The 23,977-nt window shown below is 34.0% G+C and overlaps 1 protein-coding gene across 1 annotated transcript in view; it reads left to right on the top strand.

The window, feature by feature from the left end:
- LOC126879065 (phosphatidylcholine:ceramide cholinephosphotransferase 2-like) overlaps positions 1-23,977 on the top strand; it is a 520,373-nt gene that overhangs the window by 62,948 nt on the left and 433,448 nt on the right. The window contains exon 3 of the mRNA XM_050641958.1: positions 7,230-7,433. Coding sequence (XP_050497915.1) covers positions 7,230-7,433 — 204 coding nt within the window. The remainder of the gene's footprint in view (positions 1-7,229; positions 7,434-23,977) is intronic.

Below are 23,977 nucleotides of genomic sequence, written 5' to 3'. Positions count from 1 at the left end.
ATTTGTTGCAAAAAATCGGGCCAAAAATTTGTAAGCAAGACACCAATTGTAGACCTGGTCTTATTTTTGTCACGTAAAAATCTTAAACTTTCATAAGCAAATCACTTACTTTTGTACACATCCTCCGTGCCACTGCCAGATTTATTGCCATCCTTTGTTTTTTATTTCTCTTGCTAACTGGCTTTAAAGATTTTTTTATTTTTTGTTCTACCACCTGCTTTTCTATATTAAATTCACTGGCACTTTCCATCAAAGCATCGTGTCTCATGTTTCGGTCTTTATAATATTTGCTTCTAGTATTCCATAGATTTGTTTTTAATTTGTAAGCTTCAATAAATGCAATCAATTTTTCTTTTTCCCATTCCATTTTGCCGACAAGTACAAAACACGAGACTTTAGATGAGGCAGACTACGCCGTACGCTGAATTATTTTTACTGTATTTTTAAATGTCGAAGGTCGAATGCACGTCCACACTTCGGATTCGACTCGACTACCCTTTGATTTTACCGACAGAGCATGGAAAACCAGTCGACACGTCGATCGACATCTTTTGTCGATCGACAAAGTCGATTGCCGCGTACACACTCAGTCGAGAGTGTCGATAAACACAGTCGATCGGCAACGTCGACTCAATGAGGACGCCGCTTAAGCAGATATCAGGTTTTACTCCAAAATACAGAGATGACTTAAAAATTTATATTATCAAATATCTAATTCGGCTATATGTTTCTTGGCGAGGGATATGCCTCGAGGACATACATAGTGTTCTCTAAAATGAGACAGTGAGATATATAGAAGGAGGTCTGTTTTTCAGTCTGTATTAGTCTGTAATTCAGAATTTATATTAGAAATTATCCACAGAGAACGGCAGTTCTCACCAGTGGCGCACAACACCCCTACAAGCGACACTATATATATACGAAATTTTCGATTTTCTAAACCTGACTGAACGGAAAATTGGGCCACATCCCATCTTAAATTTTACAAAAAGACTCGTCCATCCATATGTTACTTCTCCATTTTGGTCCAAGGGTGTGGAATTTACGGCCCTTCCCATTTAAAGCCTGTTTTTCGTTCTCGTCCCCAAAACTCCCAAAAATTTCAAAAATTTAAGCCCGACCTTTGCGGCTTCTGATAGCATAGATCATTACCTTTCCAACGCATGTTTAATTTTGAAAATCGGTTGTACCATCCAAAAGTTATCGAGCTCAGAAATATGACTCAATTTTTATTTAAAAAATGGAAAATGTTTGTGGATATGTATGTTTGTATGTATGTATGTATGTGGAAAAGTTAAACCGATCTGAATTTTTTTTTCTGTGTTTCAAGAGGGTGTGAGGGCCGATTCAGAACCGGTCTAATTTTTGACTTCTGACTACCCGTAAGTTAGCTAGAGGACTAAGTAGATACAAAATAGCATATTTTTTGGGCGTATATATCTTAGGTTCAAGAAAAGACAGGAAAACCGCAAACACACCAAATTAATAGGGTTGAGTTAAGCTTTCAAATGGCCCTTAAGCGATCAAGCTGAGACATACGCACTGCTCACCATAGCCAAAAAACTGAAAAATTAATCTTTGAAAATTTTGGTTTTTCGACAATTACTCAAAATTTCAACCTACGAATTGCGCCAATAACTGAGCGTTTGTAGAAGGACTCAGGACGCGTCTAACGGTGTATACCTTATATCTGGGAAAATTCGAATTTTTAAGTTATAGGGTTCATAAATATGATCAAATCTATTTCTTATGGGAAAAACGGTTTTTCAAGCTCAATAATTCCTGTAATACGTTCAGTTATCATACTCGATCTTGGATGCATCAGATACTACTTGTCAATACGTTTCAAATTCATGTTTAGTGATCAACATCAGGTAAGCCGTTCAGAAATTATAGAGCTCCAAAGGTATAATTAGTCCAGGAACTGAAATTTTTCACTTCGCAATTTTTACAGAATGGATAGATTTGTTTAAAAATTTGACAATAAGTAGTGGATAGTCCAAGGATCAAAATCTATATGATGCCGAAAGACGCTTTTACCAAGGGGGTAGTTGCCACCTCATCTCGAGGGTGGAAATTTTTTTTTTATATTTTGACCGGAAATGCTGGTAAAAATATTAATTATAAACAAAAAATGTTCATTATACATTTTTTTGATAAAATTAATAGTTTTCGATTTATTAGTTATCGAATCTGTTAGTTTTATATCGGAAAGATTACCAGATAACGGCAGTTCTCGCCAGTGGCGCAGAAATACACCCCCCTACACGCGACACTATTATATACACGAAATTTTCAATTTTCTAAATCTGACTGAATTGAAAATTGTGCGAAGTCCCATCTTCAAGTTCAGAAAAAGAATCACCCATTCATATGTCAACCATCCATTTTGGTCCAAGGGTGTCGATTTTACGGCCCTTCCTATTTAGGGTCTGTTTTTCGTTCTGGTCCCCAAAACTCCCAAAAACTTCGAAAATTTAAGTCCAACCTTTGTGGTTTCTAATAGAACTGATCATTACCTTTCCAACGCATGTCTAATTTTGAAAATCGGTTATACCATTCAAAATTTATAGAGCTTAGAAATGTGACTCAATTTTTATTTAAAAAAGGGAAAATGTTTGTGGATATGTATGTATGTGTGTTTGAAAGTTAAACCGATTTGATATTTTTTCTCTGTATTTAAAGAGGGGGTCAGGACCGATTTAGAACCGGTGTAGTTTGTGACTTTTGACCACCCATAAGCCAGCTATAGGACTTTGTAGGTACAAAACGGCATATTTTTTGGGGGTATATATATTCGGATCAAGAAGAGGCATGAGAACCGCAAATATATCAAATCAATAGTGTTAACTTAAGCTTTCAAATGGTGTCCAAGCCGTCAGGATCAGACATACACACGGCTCAGTATAGCCGAAAAACTGAAAAACTAAACTTTGAAAATTTTGGTTTTTCGACAATTACTCAACATTTCAACGTACGAATTGTGCCAATAACTTAGCGTTTGTATAAGGACTCAAGACGAATCTAACGATGTATACCTCATATCCGGGAAAATTCAAATTTTTAGGTTATAGGCTTCATAAATATGATAAAATCTATTTTCTGTGGGAAAAACGGTTTCGAAAGCTAAATAATTCCTGTACCTAATAGCTTCAGTTATCATACTTGACCTTAGATCCATCAGATACTACTGGTCAATATGTTTCAAACTCATGTTTACTGATCAAAATCGGTTAAGCCGTTTAGAGAAGTTATTAAGATACAAAAGTATAATCCAATTAACGATTATTCCCCAAATGGTTTATGAGTTGTAGTGGTTACGACGCTAAATTTGATCTGGCAACGGGCAATCCGACTTCATTTACCGGCCATCTCAATATATATTTTTTTTTTCAATCTATTTCGAATAGAAAAAAATGTAGTGTACATTCGATGGACACTAGATGATTTGGGAGATAATGCAACAAAGGTGACCATTTATAAAGCTTGACGTGTAATAGAGGAACATTGCATTCAACTTCATACATTTAATTTATAAATAACTTTGAAAAACTCCTGATACAAGAATAAAAAACCGCTAAACGCCGTAAAAATGAGTGGCGCATAAAATATTTCAGTTACAAAAGATCTGATATGAATGTTACGTGGCGCGAAAATGGATTTTCATTTGATGCAAAACAAAATTCTAGTTTTATTTTAAAAGATTTTTCCATAATATTTACTAAATTTGAAGTAAACGCGCCACAAAAGACTTTCAAAATTCAAACTGTATCAAAGTTACTCTTTTGTGGCGCGTTTACTTCAAATTTAGCAAATATTATGGAAAAATCTTTTAAAATAAAACTAGAATTTTGTTTTGCATCAAATGAAAATCCATTTTCGCGCCACGTAACATTCATATCAGATCTTTTGTAACTGGAATATTTTATGCGCCACTCATTTTTACGGCGTTTAGCGGTTTTTTATTCTTGTATATTTATACTATGCATTGGTTATACAAGGTGTTCAATTTTTCACATGCAAAAAATAATCCTATATGCTTTACTGTATGACACCCGTAATTACAATCCTTAATTTTAAAATATATTCAAAAAAGAATGTGGGTGTACTTTGTACGCCCGTAAAAAGTTATACTTCTCTTATATGATTTTAATGAAATAAATATATTTTAAATAGTTTATTTTTATTTTATTTAAATATTAAACTAATTTTAATGCTTACCACTTTCCAAAAATAAAAAAAAAGAATAGGAATGGTCCGGGTTTGAACTCAAGATCTCTCGATCTCTAGCCGAATGCTATACCAGTAACGCTACGAGCCCTCTGTTTGTGTAGTCTCGGACATAATGACAATTCATGGTCATGGTAACAAACAGACGAAGTGAAGTATGATAAATAAATATAAATGTTTTAATAATAATACTTATCTTACTCCCGAGGAAGACAAATCCAAACACACAAAAATTATAATAAATATATTTACTAAAAACACTAATATATTCTTTTCACACCTTTTTTTGCACTGATATATTTATACATAATTTGAAAGATTTAGCAACTCCATACTGTCATTACTGTCTGTGTGCGCATGCGCGCAGAATAATAAAAATTCACTCCCAATCGCGCCTAAAGAAGTATAACTTCAATAAAATAAACGGTTTCGTTTTAATTCAAATCGAGTCTCTTGCCATCCTCTGACTCCGTGTTTCGGGGTCTACACCTTATCAAAGAGGCTTCGCAAGAAGACTGATCTAAATCAAAAGTCATTTTCATTCATTTAAAGTATTCCTTATTCCAACCCTTACTAATAATTCTCACTACTGTTTCACCCCACTCCCTACCTACCCATACAGACAATGCTGAGACATCGCTACGCGCGAATCCGTCTCAGCCTGTATTGATTATCTTCCCTGGTGATCACGAACCACGATCGCTTTCGACAGCTTTTAATCACTGCTTTCTTCGCTTGAAGGTAAAATACGCAAGCCTTTCTTTGGGCTAAATCTCACTATGAAAACGAGCACTGTGAACAGTAATTCTCTTCCACTACGACCCGCTGAAGGGTGTATGCGCTTGGACCTTTCTTTGGATGCCATGCCATTACCGTTGAACAAACGCTATTATTATCTATGCAATAGTCTAAAATAATAATTCGACTTAAAATAACCACTAATCCGTCAAAAACAATTAAAATTGGTGCAAAACAGTTGTGAAATCGTGTGAAAACCGCCAATGTGTGTTCGCGAGACGCAGGTAAAAACAGCAGCAAAACAGGACTTTGCTAAGACATTTTATGAATTTATAATATGACCAGTCTTATCACAATCCCTCTAACATTCCACTTCTTAAATCAGCAACCTAAAAACATACAGTCCACATCTATAAAATTATGATAATCCTTTCATATACCTATGCCTCTATTGTACACCGGATGGTCCATAAGTTAGCTGCCGCAGGATATTCGTATAAGCTAATAGAAGCAAATAAGTAGTTCAAGCATTAATGTGAGGCAAACAAAGACATACTCACACATATGTAAAATTGCTCATTATGTAGTAATCATTGAATTGAGCTGCTCCTTTCGATTTTAAGGTGTAGAGTGGACTGTAAATTTTTAGGGGGATAAAAAGGCCACGGTGAGCAGACCTGTTATAACTATTCTGTGTAGATATTACTCGTTTGGGTTGATTAAAAAATGCTGAACTAAATATTATGTCATTTAATGACAAACAAAGAATAAACGTAGCAGCGTCAGCCAAGATGCCGTTTTCTTTGAAAAATGCTTCTATGGGACTAAATTGTAATAATTTTTGTTGAAACTTTACCGCGCTGAGCAGATGGGACGTGAATTATAAATTGTAAAATTCCCTCATCTTCCTTAGTCTCAGCATCCGTTATGGCTTGCAAATTGTAGAAGCCCCGGAGGTGTAACCAGAGAAGGTTCCCATTGTTTTCAGTCTGGTGGGATGTAGAGTAGCATTATGTTATTTTAAATGCCATTAGATTGAAAACTTAGTCTTTTGATAGCAGTTGCCGCTAGGGCATCTATGCCATTTCGTTCGTTGCAATCCGTGACTGCACGCCGGGGTTTGTTTTGGTTGGATCAGGGACAGCAGCATATGTGCCTCCTGATGAGAGACTAATAAGTTTCGAAACCGGTAGAGGTGCTTGCGGCACTCTCTGATTGGACTAGAATAATATGGCGCGGCGGTAGTTTCGTGTTGCAACGAAATTGAAAGTGGTTATTCATTTTTGATTTACTTTACTCTGATTGGAGTACGAAGGGAACTATTTTCGTTGGAACTTTACCGCGCTGAGCAGATGGGACGTAAATTGTAAATTGTAAAATTCCCTCATCTTCCTTAGTCTCAGCATCCGTTATGGCTTGCAAATTGTAGAAGCCTCGGAGGTGTAACCAGAGAAGGTTTCCATTGTTTTCAGTCTGGTGGGATGTAGAGTAGCATTACGTTATTTTATATGCCATTAGATTGAAAACTTAGTCTTTTAAATTGTAATAATTTATAAGAATTTTTCTTATTATTTTATTATTTACTATTCTACATCTTAGCAAATTTGTAGTGATTATGAATGTTGGTTTCCGATTTAGGTCTATTCTGTGTTGCTTTTACTGCACCCGAGAAGCTTGTGTTGAGTAGTTTCTTAAGTATGTCTATATATTTGGTTAGTAGTTGGTTAGCCCTATACATCTCCTTCGCTTTGGTTTTTCATGAACCATTAACACTTTACATTGTCGGCATAGAAACCAGTCCAGTTTTCCAGATCAGTGGCAAATATAACACCATATATTTTAAATCTGTGTGTGTGTGTGTGTGTGTGTGTGTGTGTGTGTGTGTTTATGTTTTATTGGAACTGGTTTAAGCAACCGACTGGCCAGTATTTTAAATATAAATGGATCAATTACATAAGGATTATGCAGTTATTCAACGAGAGTTCTTAAATGAAAACTTTAAGGAATGGATTAGTCTGCACAATGCACAACACAATTGAATAGCCTCCATGATCGCCGTGTCTGAAACGGATATAATACGGAATATATAATATAAACGGACATAATGTGGAATACCTATAAATCATTGAAATCTTGACATTAGTAGTAGCTTCATTGACATCTGGTTTGATAATAATATTTAAATACTTACTGTTATTGCATTACTGACGACTAACCTTTAGCCTACTGAATAAAATTTAATCTATTATCATCTCTTTTAGTGGTTGTGGTAGTGACGACGAAGTCGATTCAAAGTCCTGTGGCTTGCCTCAAACAATCGGTCCTTTCAGAAATTTGGTAGACACAGAACATTGCGGCTTACCATGGACCACCATCTCTTCTGAACATCTAATCCTGGCTTATCCTCAGCACCAGTTCAGACTTCTGGCGGAACTACAGAGCAAAAAGCAAGAAGATGGGAATGGGTGAGTCAAGTCAAATTTTTATAGCTTGGTTCATATATATAATGGATTTCTACGGCTGTCGCCGCCTCTCCATACCCAGCTTCCAATTTTTTCTATCGTAACACGTATCTTCATCTAATTGCCTCGAATCCATTGCGTACTGAATATTGTCCCTCCAGCTTCTCCGTGGTCGTCCCCTTCTTCTTCTCTCCGGTGGGACCCACTCTAATATTTTTCTCGGCCAGCGAGTCTCATTCATTCTTTTAACGTGCCCGAACCATGTCAGCTCTCTCTTTTCAATATCGTCCATTATAGTTTTTTCCACCTTCATACGTTCTCTAATTGTTTCATTTATTACATGTTCTAATCTGGAAACCTGACAACTTCTCCTCAAGAAGTCCATTTCTGTACTAAGTAGCTTCTTTTTATTTCTTGCACTTATGTCCCAAACTTCTGCACCGTAGATTGTAGCGCTCTTCATTATACTTTCATATATTCTTTTCTTTGTTTCCTTCCTGATATCTTTGTCCCATAAAATTGAATTGAGGGATCTAGTGATGCTTCTACCTTTATTGATCCTGTGTTGTATTTCATCTTCACTATTTCCTCGTTTGTTAAATATAGCTCCCAAATATTTGCATTGTTTCACACCAACAATATGTCCTTGTTCCAATGGTAGGTTTTCAATGTCTTCGTTTCCCACTATGAAGTATTCTGACTTATCCATATTTATTACTAATCCTGCCTGTTGGTAATGCTCATTTAGCTTCCGTATCATATAGCTTAAGTCATCTTGATCTTGGGCTATTACAACTTGGTCGTCCGCAAAGTATAATGTAAATAGGGAGTCATCTCCCACTTCCAGTCCCATCGGTTTTACTGCTTTTGTCCACCTCTGTAAGGATTGGTCAAGGTATATTTTAAAGAGAGTGGGAGATAGACAACATCCTTGTCGGAGGCCTTTTGAAGTATTAAATGCCTCAGTGAAATTTTTGCCGTTTAGCTTGGTTTAAATTGTTCCAAATATTGATATAATATTTAAATGATAAATAATGATTATTTCATTAATAGGAGATTCTGACCAATAGAAAGCTACAGAAATAAAAATTAAAGTGATTATTTTTTAATGATTTTAACTTCCATTCGTATAGTAAGATTTTTGATCACGTGTTTAATTCTGTCCAATCAGATTATTATTTCATCAGTGTGTGTGTGGAAAGATAATGGCATGGAATCAAGTCCATTTGCCACAGAAAGTTGTAAAAGGAATTTTCTTATAGTATAATTACAGAGATGTGGGTTATGCCGTTTTAAATTTGTATTTTATTTTCTTTAATAAAATTTACTAAAAGTTCCAAGGTGTTTTTATTGGCAGCTAACAAAATGTGTGTGAGATTTAATGGAAGAAAATATTTCATTTCAATAAGTGTACGAATTAAATCATTGGATTTTTTAAAATGTTTTTTGCAACCGAAAAATATATGATTTAGATCTCCGTAAGAGTTCTGATCACAACTACAGGCCGAGGACTGTATAATGCCCAGCTTAGCAAGGTGCGATGGAAATCGCCCATGATTTGTTTTAAGTCGAAAAACACTTGCCGAAAAGAATTTTGAAGTAGGGTAGTTGAAAATATATAGAGGTGGGGATGGTAGCGTAGGATGTATTTTAAAGTAGGTATTTTGTGAGTTTTCTACAGTATTTTCCCACTGTCGTTCCCATTTTAATCTTATTTTATTTTTTATCAAATGAAAGACGTCTGGTAATGTATAAATATTACAAAGAACTCCGTTAAGTACTGCTTCCTTAGCCAAACTATCAGCTTTTTAATTACCTAGTATACCTGTATGACCTTTGACCCATACAAATGTTATATTTAAATCTGCTATCAAATTTTTTAAATTGCATAATATAGGACATTTCATTCTTTCAAATTTTATGCTTTTTATTGACTCCAATGCAGACTTAGAATCAGTTAGTATTACTCCATCTCGTAAATTATTTGATGTTAACCAAGTAATGCCCTTCCAAATTGCTATAAGTTCAGCAGTATATATGCTACATATTGATGGTAATTTAAACATAAATGATTGTTTTGTATTTTGGATAAAAACTCCACAACCAACTCCGTGTTTTGTTTTTGATCCATCTGTATATATAAATGGCTTATTGACTAATCCACCTAATATGGATTTTAGAAGGGTGTGATTTATATGATGGTATTCTGTATAATTGGGTATTATGACTCTGTGTGGTTTTATTAGTGATCTATAGGGTATGGTACACATAAACAATGTTTTATTTTTACCAAAAGAAATGTGATCAGCATTGGTCTCAACGAAAGCTTCTGCCAGTGGAGGAGAATTCTTTATTTTCCAAAAGCGGTTTGTTAAATCTTCTTTTGCAATATCACTTAATTTGTTGATCATGTTTGACTCTAAGGATTTTAGTTTTAAGAGATATTTTTGTGATAATAGCTGCCGACGCAAATCCAAAGGCAATTCATTACATTCTTCCAGTATTGCTTTCACCGGTGATGATATCATTCCACCTATGCAAGTTCTAAGACATTTATATTGAACTCTGTTTATTTTGTTTAGATTGGTGTTACAAGCAGATCCGTATAAACAACATCCATAGTCAATGATAGACCGCACATAGGCTCTATAAAACAATAAAGCTATACCAGTAGCTGCGCCCCAACTTCGATTTGTTACACACCTAAGCAAATTATAGCCTTTCTCACATTTGTTTATTAAGTGACGTATGTGACTCGACCATAGTAACTTGGTGTCAACAATGATACCTAAATACTTAAACTCTTTAACTACCGATAAGGTACGCCCACACAGAGTTAATCTCTCTGGTGCACGTAGTCTATGCCTGGTAAAAAACATAATAGAGTATTTTTCTGTTGAAAGGGTCATACCAGTTTCTTCTGTCCATGTACTTACCTTATGCATAATATTATCAAGAGCCTCAGTGCATGCTTCATAACTATTTTGGATGGTGTATATACAGATATCATCTGCATATTGTATGCAATTTACGGAATTATGAAATAGTGAATGAATATTGGCAGAATATATATTAAAGAGTATAGGACTAAGTACGGATCCCTGTGGCAACCCATGATAAACAACCCTTGGACCATGTAACACATTTCTATGGTCTCTAATATAGACATGTCTAGAAAAATATAGTTGCAATATATTTAGAGCAGTCGTTTCGCTAAGACCAATCTTAACCATTTTCTGTTTAAGTATATTTATATTTACAGAGTCGTAAGCCCCTTTTATATCTAGGAATAAACAAGCTAGATACTTGTTGCCAGAAAAGGCAATCTGGATGTCATTTACTAAATGAGTTACTGCATCCAAAGTACCATATCCCCTTCTAAAACCGTATTGAGTATTAGGTAAGATATTGTTATACTCGATGTACCACTCCAGTCTTGTTTTTATCATTCTTTCGAACGTTTTAGTTATACATGACATTAAAGATATAGGGCGATAAGAGGAAGGCATATTTCTATCTTTAGTAGGTTTTAAAATTAAACAAATGGTAATTTGTTTGAGATGCTCAACATAGTTTGAATTCACCCACCAATCATTGTATATATTTAGTATAAAATTTTTAGCAACTTGGGGAAGATTTTTAATAATGTCATATGTAACATAATCATTACCCGGAGCAGTACATCTAGAGGTCTTAATTGAAGCTTCAAGTTCTGTTATATCAAAAGGTGCATCCATGTAGTGGCTGCCAATTTTCTCGTTCGGACCTTCAAGCATATTTGGCACAAAACTAGGTGCTACAATATCAAAAATTTGGTTTATTAGTTCTTCAGATAGAGGATGTTTATTAAAAGTTGAGTTTTTGTTCGATATTTTTTTTATAAAACTCCAAATTTTTGATATTGGGGTATTTTTATTTAATTTGTTAATCAAATTTTTCCAGCATAGTTGTTGCTTTTGTTTAAAAAGTAATTTAGCTTTGGCCTGAATATGCTTAAACTTGAGGTAATTTTCATAATTCGTGGTCATTTTATATTCATGGTATGCGTCTTTTCTATCATTAACAATTAAAGTGCATTCATTATCCCACCAAATAGGATTTGGAGGTTTTTTACTGTTACCTGAACGAGATTTCATTGACCTAGAAGTTGCATCATTTATTACTTTCATAAAAAAATCAAAGGAGTTATTATTACTGTTATTGTTATAGATTTGTGTTTCGATTAGGTTTTGAAAAAGCGTCCAGTCAGCTGAAGACTCAATCCATTTTCTAGAAGGTGTTTTGTTAGTGGGGATATATTCCCGAGATATAGTAATATGGATAGGGAGATGATCTGAGCCAAGTGTATCATTCAGAGGATTCCATTCAGATAAACTTAAAAGGCTAGGTGAGACAAAGGTAAGATCTATGGCAGAAGGTCTTTCGTTAGGTCTGACTATCTTAGTAGGTCGTCCGTCGTTTAAAATAATTAGGTTAGTTTCTTCTATAGCTTCTACAAGTCGATTTCCTTGTGAGTTATCTATTGTAGAGCCCCAAAGACTGTGATGACAGTTAAAATCACCGCATATAATGACATCACCCTGTAGTTGTGGAAAAAGATTATTCCAGTCAGTCTTAGTTGCTTTTATGTTGGGAGCTTTATAAATGGAGGCTAAGGATATCTTAAGGTCATCGATATATGCTGCACATACTTCTATTTTGGAATTAAAGTTTTTACGAATTGAAATTTCATGATAGCATAGGGAATCTTTAATAAGTATGGCAGTGCCTCCGAATCCATCAGTTCGATCTACATGTAATATATTGTAAGTTGGTAAATGAAATATTTTCTTTTTAGATAACCAAGTTTCGTTAAGCATAATTAAATCAAATTTAACAGCGTGATCGTTTAGAAAATTAATAAGATTAGCTTTGTTTTTAGTAATGGAGTTACAATTCCATTGCAATATATTTATCATCTACTTAATAATAATTTTCGTCACTATCACTATCATTGTATTGTATCGTATCTAAGATTGTTCTGAGTTCTGTTTGTGTTTCCTGGATAACTAGTGGATCTGGGTTTACCAAATTAAATTTTTTAAGCATATTTTCAAAAATAGAAGGAAGTTTCTGCAGTATCTGTGATTCTAATTTTTCTTTGTATGGATGGAAAGCTTCTCTATGTGGATTAGGAATGATAGGATTTGAAGCGGTATTTTTAAGTTTAAATGAAGGGGGTTTATTAACTGAAAGGGGCGAACTTACTTTGCGCTTTTTCGGCTGTTGGTAATGTGGACGTGGTACCCAATTTTTATTACTCGTGGAGGGGGAATTGTTCGTGTCAATATTACCATTCAGCTCAGGGAAATTGTTTAAATTATTTAAAATATCGAAATTATTATGTGTTACTATTTTAGCGTAAGACGGATTTCTTACAATAACTTCAGCTTCTTTAAATGATACATTTTTTTCAGACATGATCTTTTTAATTTTTAATTGTTCCTGGTATTTCGGGCAAATTTTTGATACGGACTGATGGTCATGCTTTTCACAGTATATGCAGTAAGTGTCAAGAAGTGCAATCGGTATCATCATTTTCATCGTGGGTTTGACCACATTTTTTACATTTAGTTGTAGTGCTTTTACAGTATTTGGCTGTGTGGCCATATCGAAGGCACCTGAAACACTGAACTACAGGATATATGTAGGGCTCTACAGCAAATCTCACCAAATCAATTTTAACAAATTTTGGCAAACTATTTCCTAAAAACGTCAAGACGATCATTTGTCTAGGGACAAACTGTGTCTCATTATCAGAATCAACTATCCTACGTTTCATTCTTTTTACATCTACAACTTTATGTTCACTTTCGATATTCTCCATTATATACTTTTCGGACAAAAATGTGTCAATTTGTCTGATAATTGCCTTTTTATGGTTGAAAAAAATAGGTATATACGCGATTAAATTGTTATCTTTTATTAATTTATGTCCTATAATGGCATTAGCAATATTATAAGATTTAAAAATAATTTTTACTTTATTTCTCCCGACTAATTTTATGTCAATAACATGTGTGTTAAAAGTAGTATTTTTATATAAATAGTGCCCAACTTTAACAGCCGATAAATGACTTTTTTGATCAACCGGTTCAACGATAACATAGTACGGTCCGATGTCTGTCGAAATATATTTGTTGTCTAAATTATATATTTTATTATCAATTTCCATTTCGCCTTGTATATCTTTCTCATCTGGTGGGTCTTTTCCAGACGGGGGAGTACCCCCGTCGGAAGAGTTACTCATTATAATATTAAAAAACTTGTACTTACCTTAACTATGGGTTTATGAAATAACAAACCAAAATAAAATATCTACCTGCCTAAATTCGAGCAAAAAGTAATTAAGCGCGTGTAACAAAACCAACCTTACTGTTCGGAAGACACACTAATACTGTATTTCATCGGTAATTTTCTACTGTAGAAAATTACAGTGATTATTTCATTCATAGGAGATTCTGACCAATAGAAAGCTACAGAAATCTGAATTAAATCGATAATTTTTGATAATCTCCCGTCGTTAAGTATATTACGTCAGATGCCCTTCGTTGCTACGAAAAAATACATTCAGTGACATTAATGACAATTAATGTTTTAAAAATTATAAAAGTGATGACTTTCAGTCGTCAAATATTTATAAAATCTGTGTGTTTAATGGTACTTACATAAATAAATTACAATAAAATTTTGGTTTTGAACAGTTTTATTCATGAAATAATCGCAACAAATTGCACTCGACCTCTGAAATTAATATAGAATTTTTGCTCTCGTGGCACTCTAGTGACACAAAGTGTCACTCGGGAAAAATTCAATAATTTCAGAGCTCTTGTGCAATTACTACTGAGAATTTTTTTTTAAGTAGATTGTTTCTGTTTAATTGCAACCAGTCTCATAGTTTTGACAACTGTCACATTTAAGAAAATATGCATAATATACTTTTAGTTCTGCATCTAATGTCAAATTGTCACGAGGAGAACACAAATAAGCAAATTTAAGTGCTCGATTTACTTCGGTAAGATTATTTCATGAAGAAAACTGTATTTATAAATAAATTAACTAATATTTTATTAATATCTTCATCTTAATATTTGCTAAACTGTGCTTTTCACTTTGACAAGTTGAAAAATGTGTGTCACATTAATTGGGATCAATGTCACTGACTGTTTTTATATAAAGACTTGAATTTTGTATGTAAGTATTAAAAAATAATCTTACGAATATCACACGACAGTAAGAATAAATAAGAAAATAATGCTTCATTTTTTCTCAAATTTATTGTCATTGGGCAATAGCCACTCGAGCAATGCGGGCTCTCGTGTCTATTGCCAGACAACAAATTTTCGAAAAACTGTCGCATTATTGTCAATTTATTCTCACTCTCTTGTGATATTGAAGATATCAATAAAATATTAGTTAAAATTATTTAAAAAGACCGTTTTATTCATGAAATAATCTCAGCGAATTATCCTGGATCTCGAAAATTATTATTGACTTGTTGCCCTCGTGCCACTTTGACATAATTTCACTCCCCTTCGGGACATGAAATTAAAACTGTCAAAGTGTTGCTCGGGAAAAAAAATCGATACTTTTAGAGCTCTCGTGCAATTACTACTGATTATTTCATTCATAGGATATTCTGACCAATAGAAAGCTACAGAGATGCAAATTAAGGTGATAATTTTTGATAATCTCCCGTGGTTAAGCATATTACGTCAGATGCCCTTCGTTGCTATGAAAAGATACATTCAGTGACATTAATGACAATTAATGTTTTAAAAATTATAAAAATGGTGGCTTTCAATCGTCAAATATTTATAAAAACTGTGCGTTTAATGGTACTTACATAAATAAGTTACAATAAAATTTTGGTTTTGAACAGTTTTATTCATGAAATAATCGCAACAAATTGCACTCGACCTCTGAAATTAATATAGAATTTTTGCTCTCGTGACACTTTGACATAATTTCACTCACCTTCGGCTCGTGAAATTAAAACTGTCAAAGTGTCACTCGGGAAAAATTCAATAATTTCAGAGCTCTTGTGCAATTACTACTGATAATTTTACGAGTTTAAATATTTATTCATTCAAAATGACATTAGATTAATAACTTATTGCTAGACTAAACTGCACAAGACTAAACTGCTAAACTAAAATGCACAAAAGTTTTTACAACTTTTCCCTGGCCTGCAGCATTCATCAGAATTACACAAGGACAAAATCGATATTTATACGCTCTAGCACCACATGTTTGATATTTTTGGTCACTTTAAGAGAAAAATACAGATTTCACTTTTCTTATGTTAACAAAAATAAATAGGTAGTAATTGTCCTCTTCCTGCTACCTGCAATTCCCTTCGTAAAACTCAAGAGTCATGCGCTTGCTGAAATCACCTTAACGTCCCAAGCTCTACCCTTTAATTCTTGATGTTCTATTACGTAATTTATTCGTGTACACATAACCTTAAAATAACAACAAGACGAACCACTCCTTAATATAAGATTACAAATACTGGCGTGTGCAGAGGACCTTGATACCACAGCAAGAAGAAAGGCGGACCTGGTCCAATCGTTCACGGAATTGGAAGCTAATGAAAGCTAATGGAAAAATAATGGCGCTAATGAAACTAAGTATATGAAGGTGACAAAGAATAATCAAATAGCGAAACCCGAAGACCTAACGGTTGTAACCGTGACCCGTTAAAATGGCCCGGTCAAAACAGCCCCGTCAAAAGCCCAGTCAAAATAGCCCGGATACAAAATAGCCTCGACAAAATAGCCCGTAAACAAAATAACCACGACAAAATAGATCTCACACAAAATAGCCCCCGCCAAGACAGCCCCGACTAAAACAGCCCCGACAAAAACATCCCCAATAAAAGTTTTACCTTTTAACGGAGTACCATTTATTTTATCATCTTCTTCTTACGATGCCGTATCCTTAATAGTATGGTATAACTAGACCCAAACCCAGACATCCAAAGTGAAAGTTATCCTTCAACACCAAATTGTTCTATACGGTCCACATAATGTTCAGAAAAAAGTCACTCCATTTTGAGCGTCGGGTTTGGGGGGGGGAGAAGGGGAGACGGTAAATTCGTAGTTTTTTACGTTTATCGTAAATATTTTTAAAACTATACGATTTAGCATAAACAACCTTCTATACAAAAATGCTCTACATTAAATTTGAAATAAAAAAGGCCCTATGCATAATCCTTCTAAAATGAACGGTTTCAAAGTTACTGAGGTAGTATAGTATAATTATTGGTCCAAGAAAAGGCCTAACCTAAAAATCCAAAGTAAAAGTTTTCCTCCAACGCATATTGCTCAGTAAAAAGTTACACCATTTTGAGCGTCTGGTTTGGGGGGAGATGGGGGAGAAATCGGTAAATTAGTAGTTTTTTACGTTTTTCGTCAATATTTCTAAAACTATGCTTTAGCGTAAACAATGTTCTATACAAAAATGTTCTACATAAATTTTAAAACAAAAAAGGTCTGACACATAATTGTTATAAAATCAACAGTTCCAGAGTTACGGAGGGTGAAAAGTGGAGGTTTTCGATACTCTTTATATTTTTTGGGCAATTCCCTACTGATTTTCTTTAACAGGATTGTGTTTTATAAATTAAATTTGCTATTTCAGTGGCCAATGGTATGTTAGTGATAAGCCCTTGAAGAAACGTCAACCTCGCCACCCAAAATTATCATCAATTGCCCAAGAAATATAAAAATTATCGAAAACCTCCACTTTTCACTCTCCGTAACTCTGGAATCGTTGATTTTATAACAATTATGTATAGAACCTTTTTTGTGTTAAATTTTATGTAGATCATTTTTTTATAGAACATTGTTTACGCTAAAGTATAGTTTTAGAAATATTGACGAAAAACGTAAAAAAAACTACTAATTTACCGACTTCTCCCCCATCTCCCCCATCTCCCCCCCCCCCAAACCGGACTCTCAAAATGTTGTAACTTTTTACTGAACCATATGTGGACCATATAGAACAATTTGGTATAGGAGGAAAACTTTAATTTTGGATGTCTGCGGTAGGCCTTTTTTTGGACCAATTATACCATGCTACCTCCGTAACTTTGGAACCGTTCATTTTAGAAGGATAATGCATACGACCTTTTTTATTTAAAATTATATGTAGAACGTTATTTTTGTATAGAGGGTTATTCATGTTAAACCGCACAGTTTTAGAAATATTGACGAAAAACCTAAAAAACTACGAATTTACCGATTTCTCTCCCCTCTCCTCCCCCCCCCCAAACCCGACGCTCAGAATGGTGTGATTTTTTTCTGGACATTATGTGGACCATATAGAACAATTTGGTGTAGGAGGATAACTTTCACTTTGGATGTCTGGGTTATGTCATCTTTTGGATCAATTCTATCATACTAGGTATGTGTAAGGACTTGGCCAGTACATTTGCCCATTTAATCCTATTTGCAGCCACCCCTAATAGTTCTATGGAAGGCATATTCTTCCAGTGTCGTAGGTTTTAAAGCCAAGAGTTGCGTCCTCCTCCTGGCCCTCTTTTGCTATTTTATCATACCATCAAGAATTTAATAAATCCTCGTCAAAAACATTATTACAACATGTCCCAAAAAAATAGTAAAACAATTTTCAATATAACAATTATAATATTCAGTACCTATATTAATTCTAATATGATAAAAATAGTTATAAAACAAAATAATAAAGAATTGACATTTATATTTCCAGATTTTATTAACTTTTCTATCCAGAACTACGGAACTCCAGAATTAGTGTAAGAACTTGAACATTGTAAGAACTTGACCTAACAGAAAACACAGGGTTCGAGTTCTCTGAAGAGACTATTTTTATTTAATGTGGTTAAGATAAACATCTGAATAGAGGATAGTTAGCATTTCCGAAAAAATGGATTTTTTGTCGGGACTATTTTGTCGGGGCTATTTTGTCGGGGCCATTTTGTGGGAGAGCTATTTTTCCGCAGCTATTTTGTCTGCAGTTTATTTTGTCGGAGATATTCTGTGTGCGGGATATTATGTCGGGGCTATTTCGTCGGAGATTTTTCGACGGGGGTATTTTGACGGGGTACCGGTTGTAACATATACTTTTGAAAGAGTTCATAATATCTAAGTTCACAAATCAACCAAAGGAATGCAGTAACTGCAGAAATTAACAGACGTATATATCTAACAATTAGAGCATCCCATGGATTAAAGAAACTTTTAACATCAAACATAGTCACAAAAAGAACCAAAATATTGATATATTGTTATGCTCTGTATTTTCTCTCTGATATGAGATTGATCAGCATATTCTTATTTTGATTAATTAATTAATTAAAAGGGAAGTTCCCTAGGTTGGCTGTATACCATATAGTTAAAAAAAACTCTAACATGAAGTAAAACACTTCTATGTAATTGGTATATTTATTAAAGTTTAAAAAATCCCAATGGATGGAGTAAAGTATGTCCAATTCAGAACGTTTTCAGACCTATCGGTCCATCATCAGTGAATGTGCATACTTGCTAAATAGCCCCAGAACCAAACAATGGTTGAATTTTTAATTCGATTTACATTATTTAAAAATAATATTAAACGGGCTAAACGCCGATGTTACAGGATATAACCTAAGGGAACATGGTGAAACCCTACCAAAAAAAAAAAGTTTGCTTGTGAAGCAGTTTGGACGAGAAGGATCATTCGCAGCATCCAAGGAGCACGTGTGGGAGAATCGAGGACTACACAATCCATGAGAAGAAGTAAAGAAGAGAAAAAAAAGATTAGTCAGATTATTTGTGAAACGGAGAGTGTTGTTTTATATCACATACCATATTTGTTTATTTTTTTATTGAACAGTTCTACAGCATAATTTAGTCATTCATAAATTCAAAGAAGAAATAAATCTTCTATTCAAAAGGTAAAAAGTAAATTTTGTTTTTTTTTATATAATAGTAAGAACAGTCTAACGAATTATTTAAATGGAAATTTTCTTAAAAAAGGAGATAGCAGAATTAAAGAATAATTTATTAGATAAGAAATAGTTGCAACAAAATTGAGTTTTAGCATAGATTTAAATCTTATATTTATGGTATATTGGATAAATAAATAATATTTATAGAATTTATATGATATTGAGTATATTTATTCTCCCTGTTTTGTCCTGGATGAAGTAAGCAACTAGAGATACTAGAAGCCACAAACCAAAGGTAATACATTAAAATAAATTAGACCTGAAAATAAATTTTATTGGAAACTTTTATTTAATTTTAGTTTTGTTTTCCATAAGTAGTAATTAAAACAATTAATTAATTAAAAAAAACTCTAACATGAAGTAAAACACTTCTATGTAATTGGTATATTTATTAAAATTTAAAAAATCCCAATGGATTGAGTAAAATATGTCCAATTCAAAACGTTTTCAGACCTATTGGTCCATCATCAGTGAATGTGCATACTTGCTAAATAGCCCCAGAATCAAACAATGGTTGAATTTTTAATTCGATTTACATTATTTAAAAATAATATTAAACGGGCTAAACGCCGATGTTACAGGATATAACCTAAGGGAACATGGTGAAACCCTACCAAAAACTCAATCAACCATCTTAGGCCAAAGTTGACTATAAAGTGATATTTGTATAGGCTTTATAGTCAACTTTGGCCTAAGATGGTTGATTGAGTTTTTGGTAGGGTTTCACCATGTTCCCTTAGGTTATATCCTGTAACATTCGCGTTTAGCCCGTTTAATATTATTTTTAAATAATGTAAATCGAATTAAAAATTCAACCATTGTTTGGTTCTGGGGCTATTTAGCAAGTATGCACATTCACTGATGATGGACCGATAGGTCTGAAAACGTTCTGAATTGGACATATTTTACTCAATCCATTGGGATTTTTTAAATTTTAATAAATATACCAATTACATAGAAGTGTTTTACTTCATGTTTTTCATGTTTTACTTCAAGAGTTTTTATTAATTAATTAATTGTTTTAATTACTACTTATGGAAAACAAAACTAAAATTAAATAAAAGTTTCCAATAAAATTTATTTTCAGGTCTAATTTATTTTAATGTATTACCTTTGGTTTGTGGCTTCTAGTATATCTAGTTGCTTACGTCATCCAGGACAAAACAGGGAAAATAAATCAACTCAATGTCATATAAATTCTATAATATTATTTATTTATCCAATATACCATAAACATAAGGTTTAAGTCTATGCTAAAACTCAATTTTGTTGCAACTATTTCTTATTTAATAAATTATTCTTTAATTCTGCTATCTCCTTTTTTAAGAAAATTTTCATTTAAATAATTCGTTAGACTGTTCTTACTATTATATAAAAAAAATACTTTTCACCTTTTGAATAGAAGATTTATTTCTTCTTTGAATTTATGAATGACTAAATTATGCTGTAGAACTGTTCAATAAAAAAATAAACAAATATGGTATGTGATATAAAACAACTCTCTCCGTTTCACAAATAATCTGACTAATCTTTTTTTCTCTTCTTTACTCCTTCTCATGGATTATGTAGTCCTCGATTCTCCCACACGTGCTCCTTGGATGCTGCGAATGATCCTTCTCGTCCAAACTGCTTCACAAGCAAACAACAGCACTCGCTCGAAATCTCTCCTCAGTCTTCTCTCTGCTCGATATCTTGTGCAAATTGATACCAGCCGGCTACTCGTTCCAGACAGAAACAGGAATCTCCTCGGACACAAGGAGATTTTAACTTCTCAACTCGATCAACGATTTCGTTTCAACACGATTCTGCTTACACGGCCGCCACCTTCATCACTTTACACAGACTTCTTACTTTTTAAAAACTGGACTGCTCTCCTCCGATCTTCATTATATAGTGAAACTTTTTTACTCCTCAAACTCAGACTCAAACACTCCATTCTCCCTCCATCCGTCTCTCTCGCCAATCAAAAAACATCCTGTCTACACATTACATCTCTACTTTCATTTCTTAAGAACAAATTATTTTTGTATACAACTTTTCCGTTTCGTCAAATTCCAGGAGATACCAAAATTACTTTTGTGTTTCTACATGCTATAAAAAACCCGATATTATAAAACTCAACAATTGTGTTTACCGTCTTTCAATTGTTTACTTCAAAGCGAATACATGTACTTTTTAATCCGACCGTATTAATTGTCTATGTCCGTTCATATAATCATTGATACTGAACTATTTTCACTTTCCACGAAACACTGCTTATGACTAACTAATACTATTTACAATTTTTGGCCATATACAGGGCGATGAAAATCTATGATCTCGTGGTCTTTGACATAAATTAATTTTCTAAAAATTTTTCATAAAAATTATATAACTCTGATCAAGCCCGTCATTACTTATGTACGTGTCAGAAACGTGGGGGATGACAAAAAGTGATGAAGAACGTTTGGGCTGTTTTGAATATAAAATGAATATATGATACAACAATACAACATGAAAATATCAACAGCTAAAACAAAATCCCTGGTATATAGTGTCAAGGGAACCCATAAGATGCAAATTAGTACTTAACAACGAACTAATTGAACAAGTCTCGAGATTCCAATATCTGGGAGTCGAAATATGTAGTTATGGATATGTTAAAGAGAGCGTCCTAAGGCAAGCAAATAAAGCCAATTACGTGTCAGGATGTCATCTGGAGACTGGAGAAACAAAGATATGAGGCTGGAAGGGAAAGGATGCATATACAAATCATGTGTAAGACCGATTATGACGTACGCGATAGAAACAAGATGTAACACAGCAGAAACCATAAGAACATCAGAAATGAGAACGTTGAGGTCAATAACTGGGAAAACACTGAGAGACAGAATACCGAACGACAGAATAAGAGATCTCTGTAACATACAAGATAGAGTACGGTAGGGAAGACAGAGACGACGAGAGTGGAATCAGCATGTGACGGGAATGGACAGTGAGAGAATAGCCCGTATAGCCAGGGATTCGGAGCCAACAGCAAGCTCAAAATCGGTTAAGAATATGCCAAGAGACCTAATATAATAATAAGAATAACAAGATATATTTATAAAGGCGTGCAGAAAAACGGATTATGGCGTAGACGCTATAATTTTGAGCTTTGCCGCCTTTATAGTGAACCTAGTATTGGTAGGTCCATCAGAATTAACAGGATGCGGTCACTAGAGCTACTAGACCACTTACACAAAATTAACGAGATGAAATCGTCTAAACACATTTGTAACCAAAGACCGGATGGAGTGACGAGAAGATACAGGCGCAGAACACGATTTAAGACCAGATAGTAGACGACCTACGAGTGTTAAGGGTATGAAATTGGAAAATCAAGGCGAAAGATAGAAAGTAATGCAAGCTGATTCTAGAACAAGCCAAGACCCACCATGCGTTGTAGAGCCAATGATAATAATGATGATTTAATATTATTATTCATAATAATTTATCCACTAGTAATGTATACTATACAGTTATAAGTTGCATTAATCATGTGGTCTTATTAATTGAAAACTAAAAATGTATACCATTTTTATTCAGTTGCAATGAGAAGCCAAAACTATTTTAATTTTCACTATGTTCAGAGAGCGCAACAAGCACTGTTATCCACGATTTCGCCACTTTTTAGTGGCTCATCAGAGAATGCATAGGTTGCTATCTCTGAACCAAGCTTAAATCACCCAGTCTATTAGTCCCGCATTGCAACTATGTGGTTACGGAGAAAACTATGAAAAAGGATGATGGGCTTTGTATGGACCCGATGACTCCACCTATAGTGCGGCTATCTCGTACTGCCGATGTAGAAAATAGTCGTTACTTGTTAGCTAGACTGAGGGACCCTGGAATTTTGAATCCTCTTCGACTCTTCCTTGCCTATCTCCATGATCAGCCCCCGAGTACGTGTTACGATGGGCACACCAACACCACCATTAAGTTTATGCTGGCTTCAGAGGGACTTCCTACTGACGTGGATTCCCTGCGTAAGCTGTATCACAGATTCCATGAGGCTTATGGTATTAGTACTGCTGAAATTGAAGAAGATCTTTCGGCTTTTGGAACCTTCTTTTCCACTGAGACACGCCTCCGACTCCAGAAAATTAGGGAATGTCAGAATAAATATTTTTCAAGTAATTCCCCATCTAGCAAAAATTTTTTTTAAATAAATTGACGCGTACAGAAGATCAAGCGCCTTCTGACAATTTGGACGATAGCAAGCTAAGTTTATTTCTTATTAACATTCAGTCCTTAAGACACAAAACTGATGAATTACTTCTATTACTAGAAGAGCTAAATTTTCCTGAGATTGTTGCCATAACTGAACATTGGTTAAATGTTGATGAACCTGTGTTTATTAAAAATTACACTATTATATCCAGATTTAACAGGAGTAGATTATCTCATGGGGGTACTTTGATTATGTCTACACAAAATGACTTTTCAGCAGTGACCAAATTTGATAATTTATTAATTGAAAAAGTTTTTGAATTCTCCATTATTTATCAGAAAT

This window comes from Diabrotica virgifera, chromosome 1, assembly GCF_917563875.1.
Source record: "Diabrotica virgifera virgifera chromosome 1, PGI_DIABVI_V3a".
In the NCBI taxonomy this organism is placed as follows: domain Eukaryota; kingdom Metazoa; phylum Arthropoda; class Insecta; order Coleoptera; family Chrysomelidae; genus Diabrotica; species Diabrotica virgifera.
This window is presented reverse-complemented; position numbering and strand designations above follow the sequence as displayed.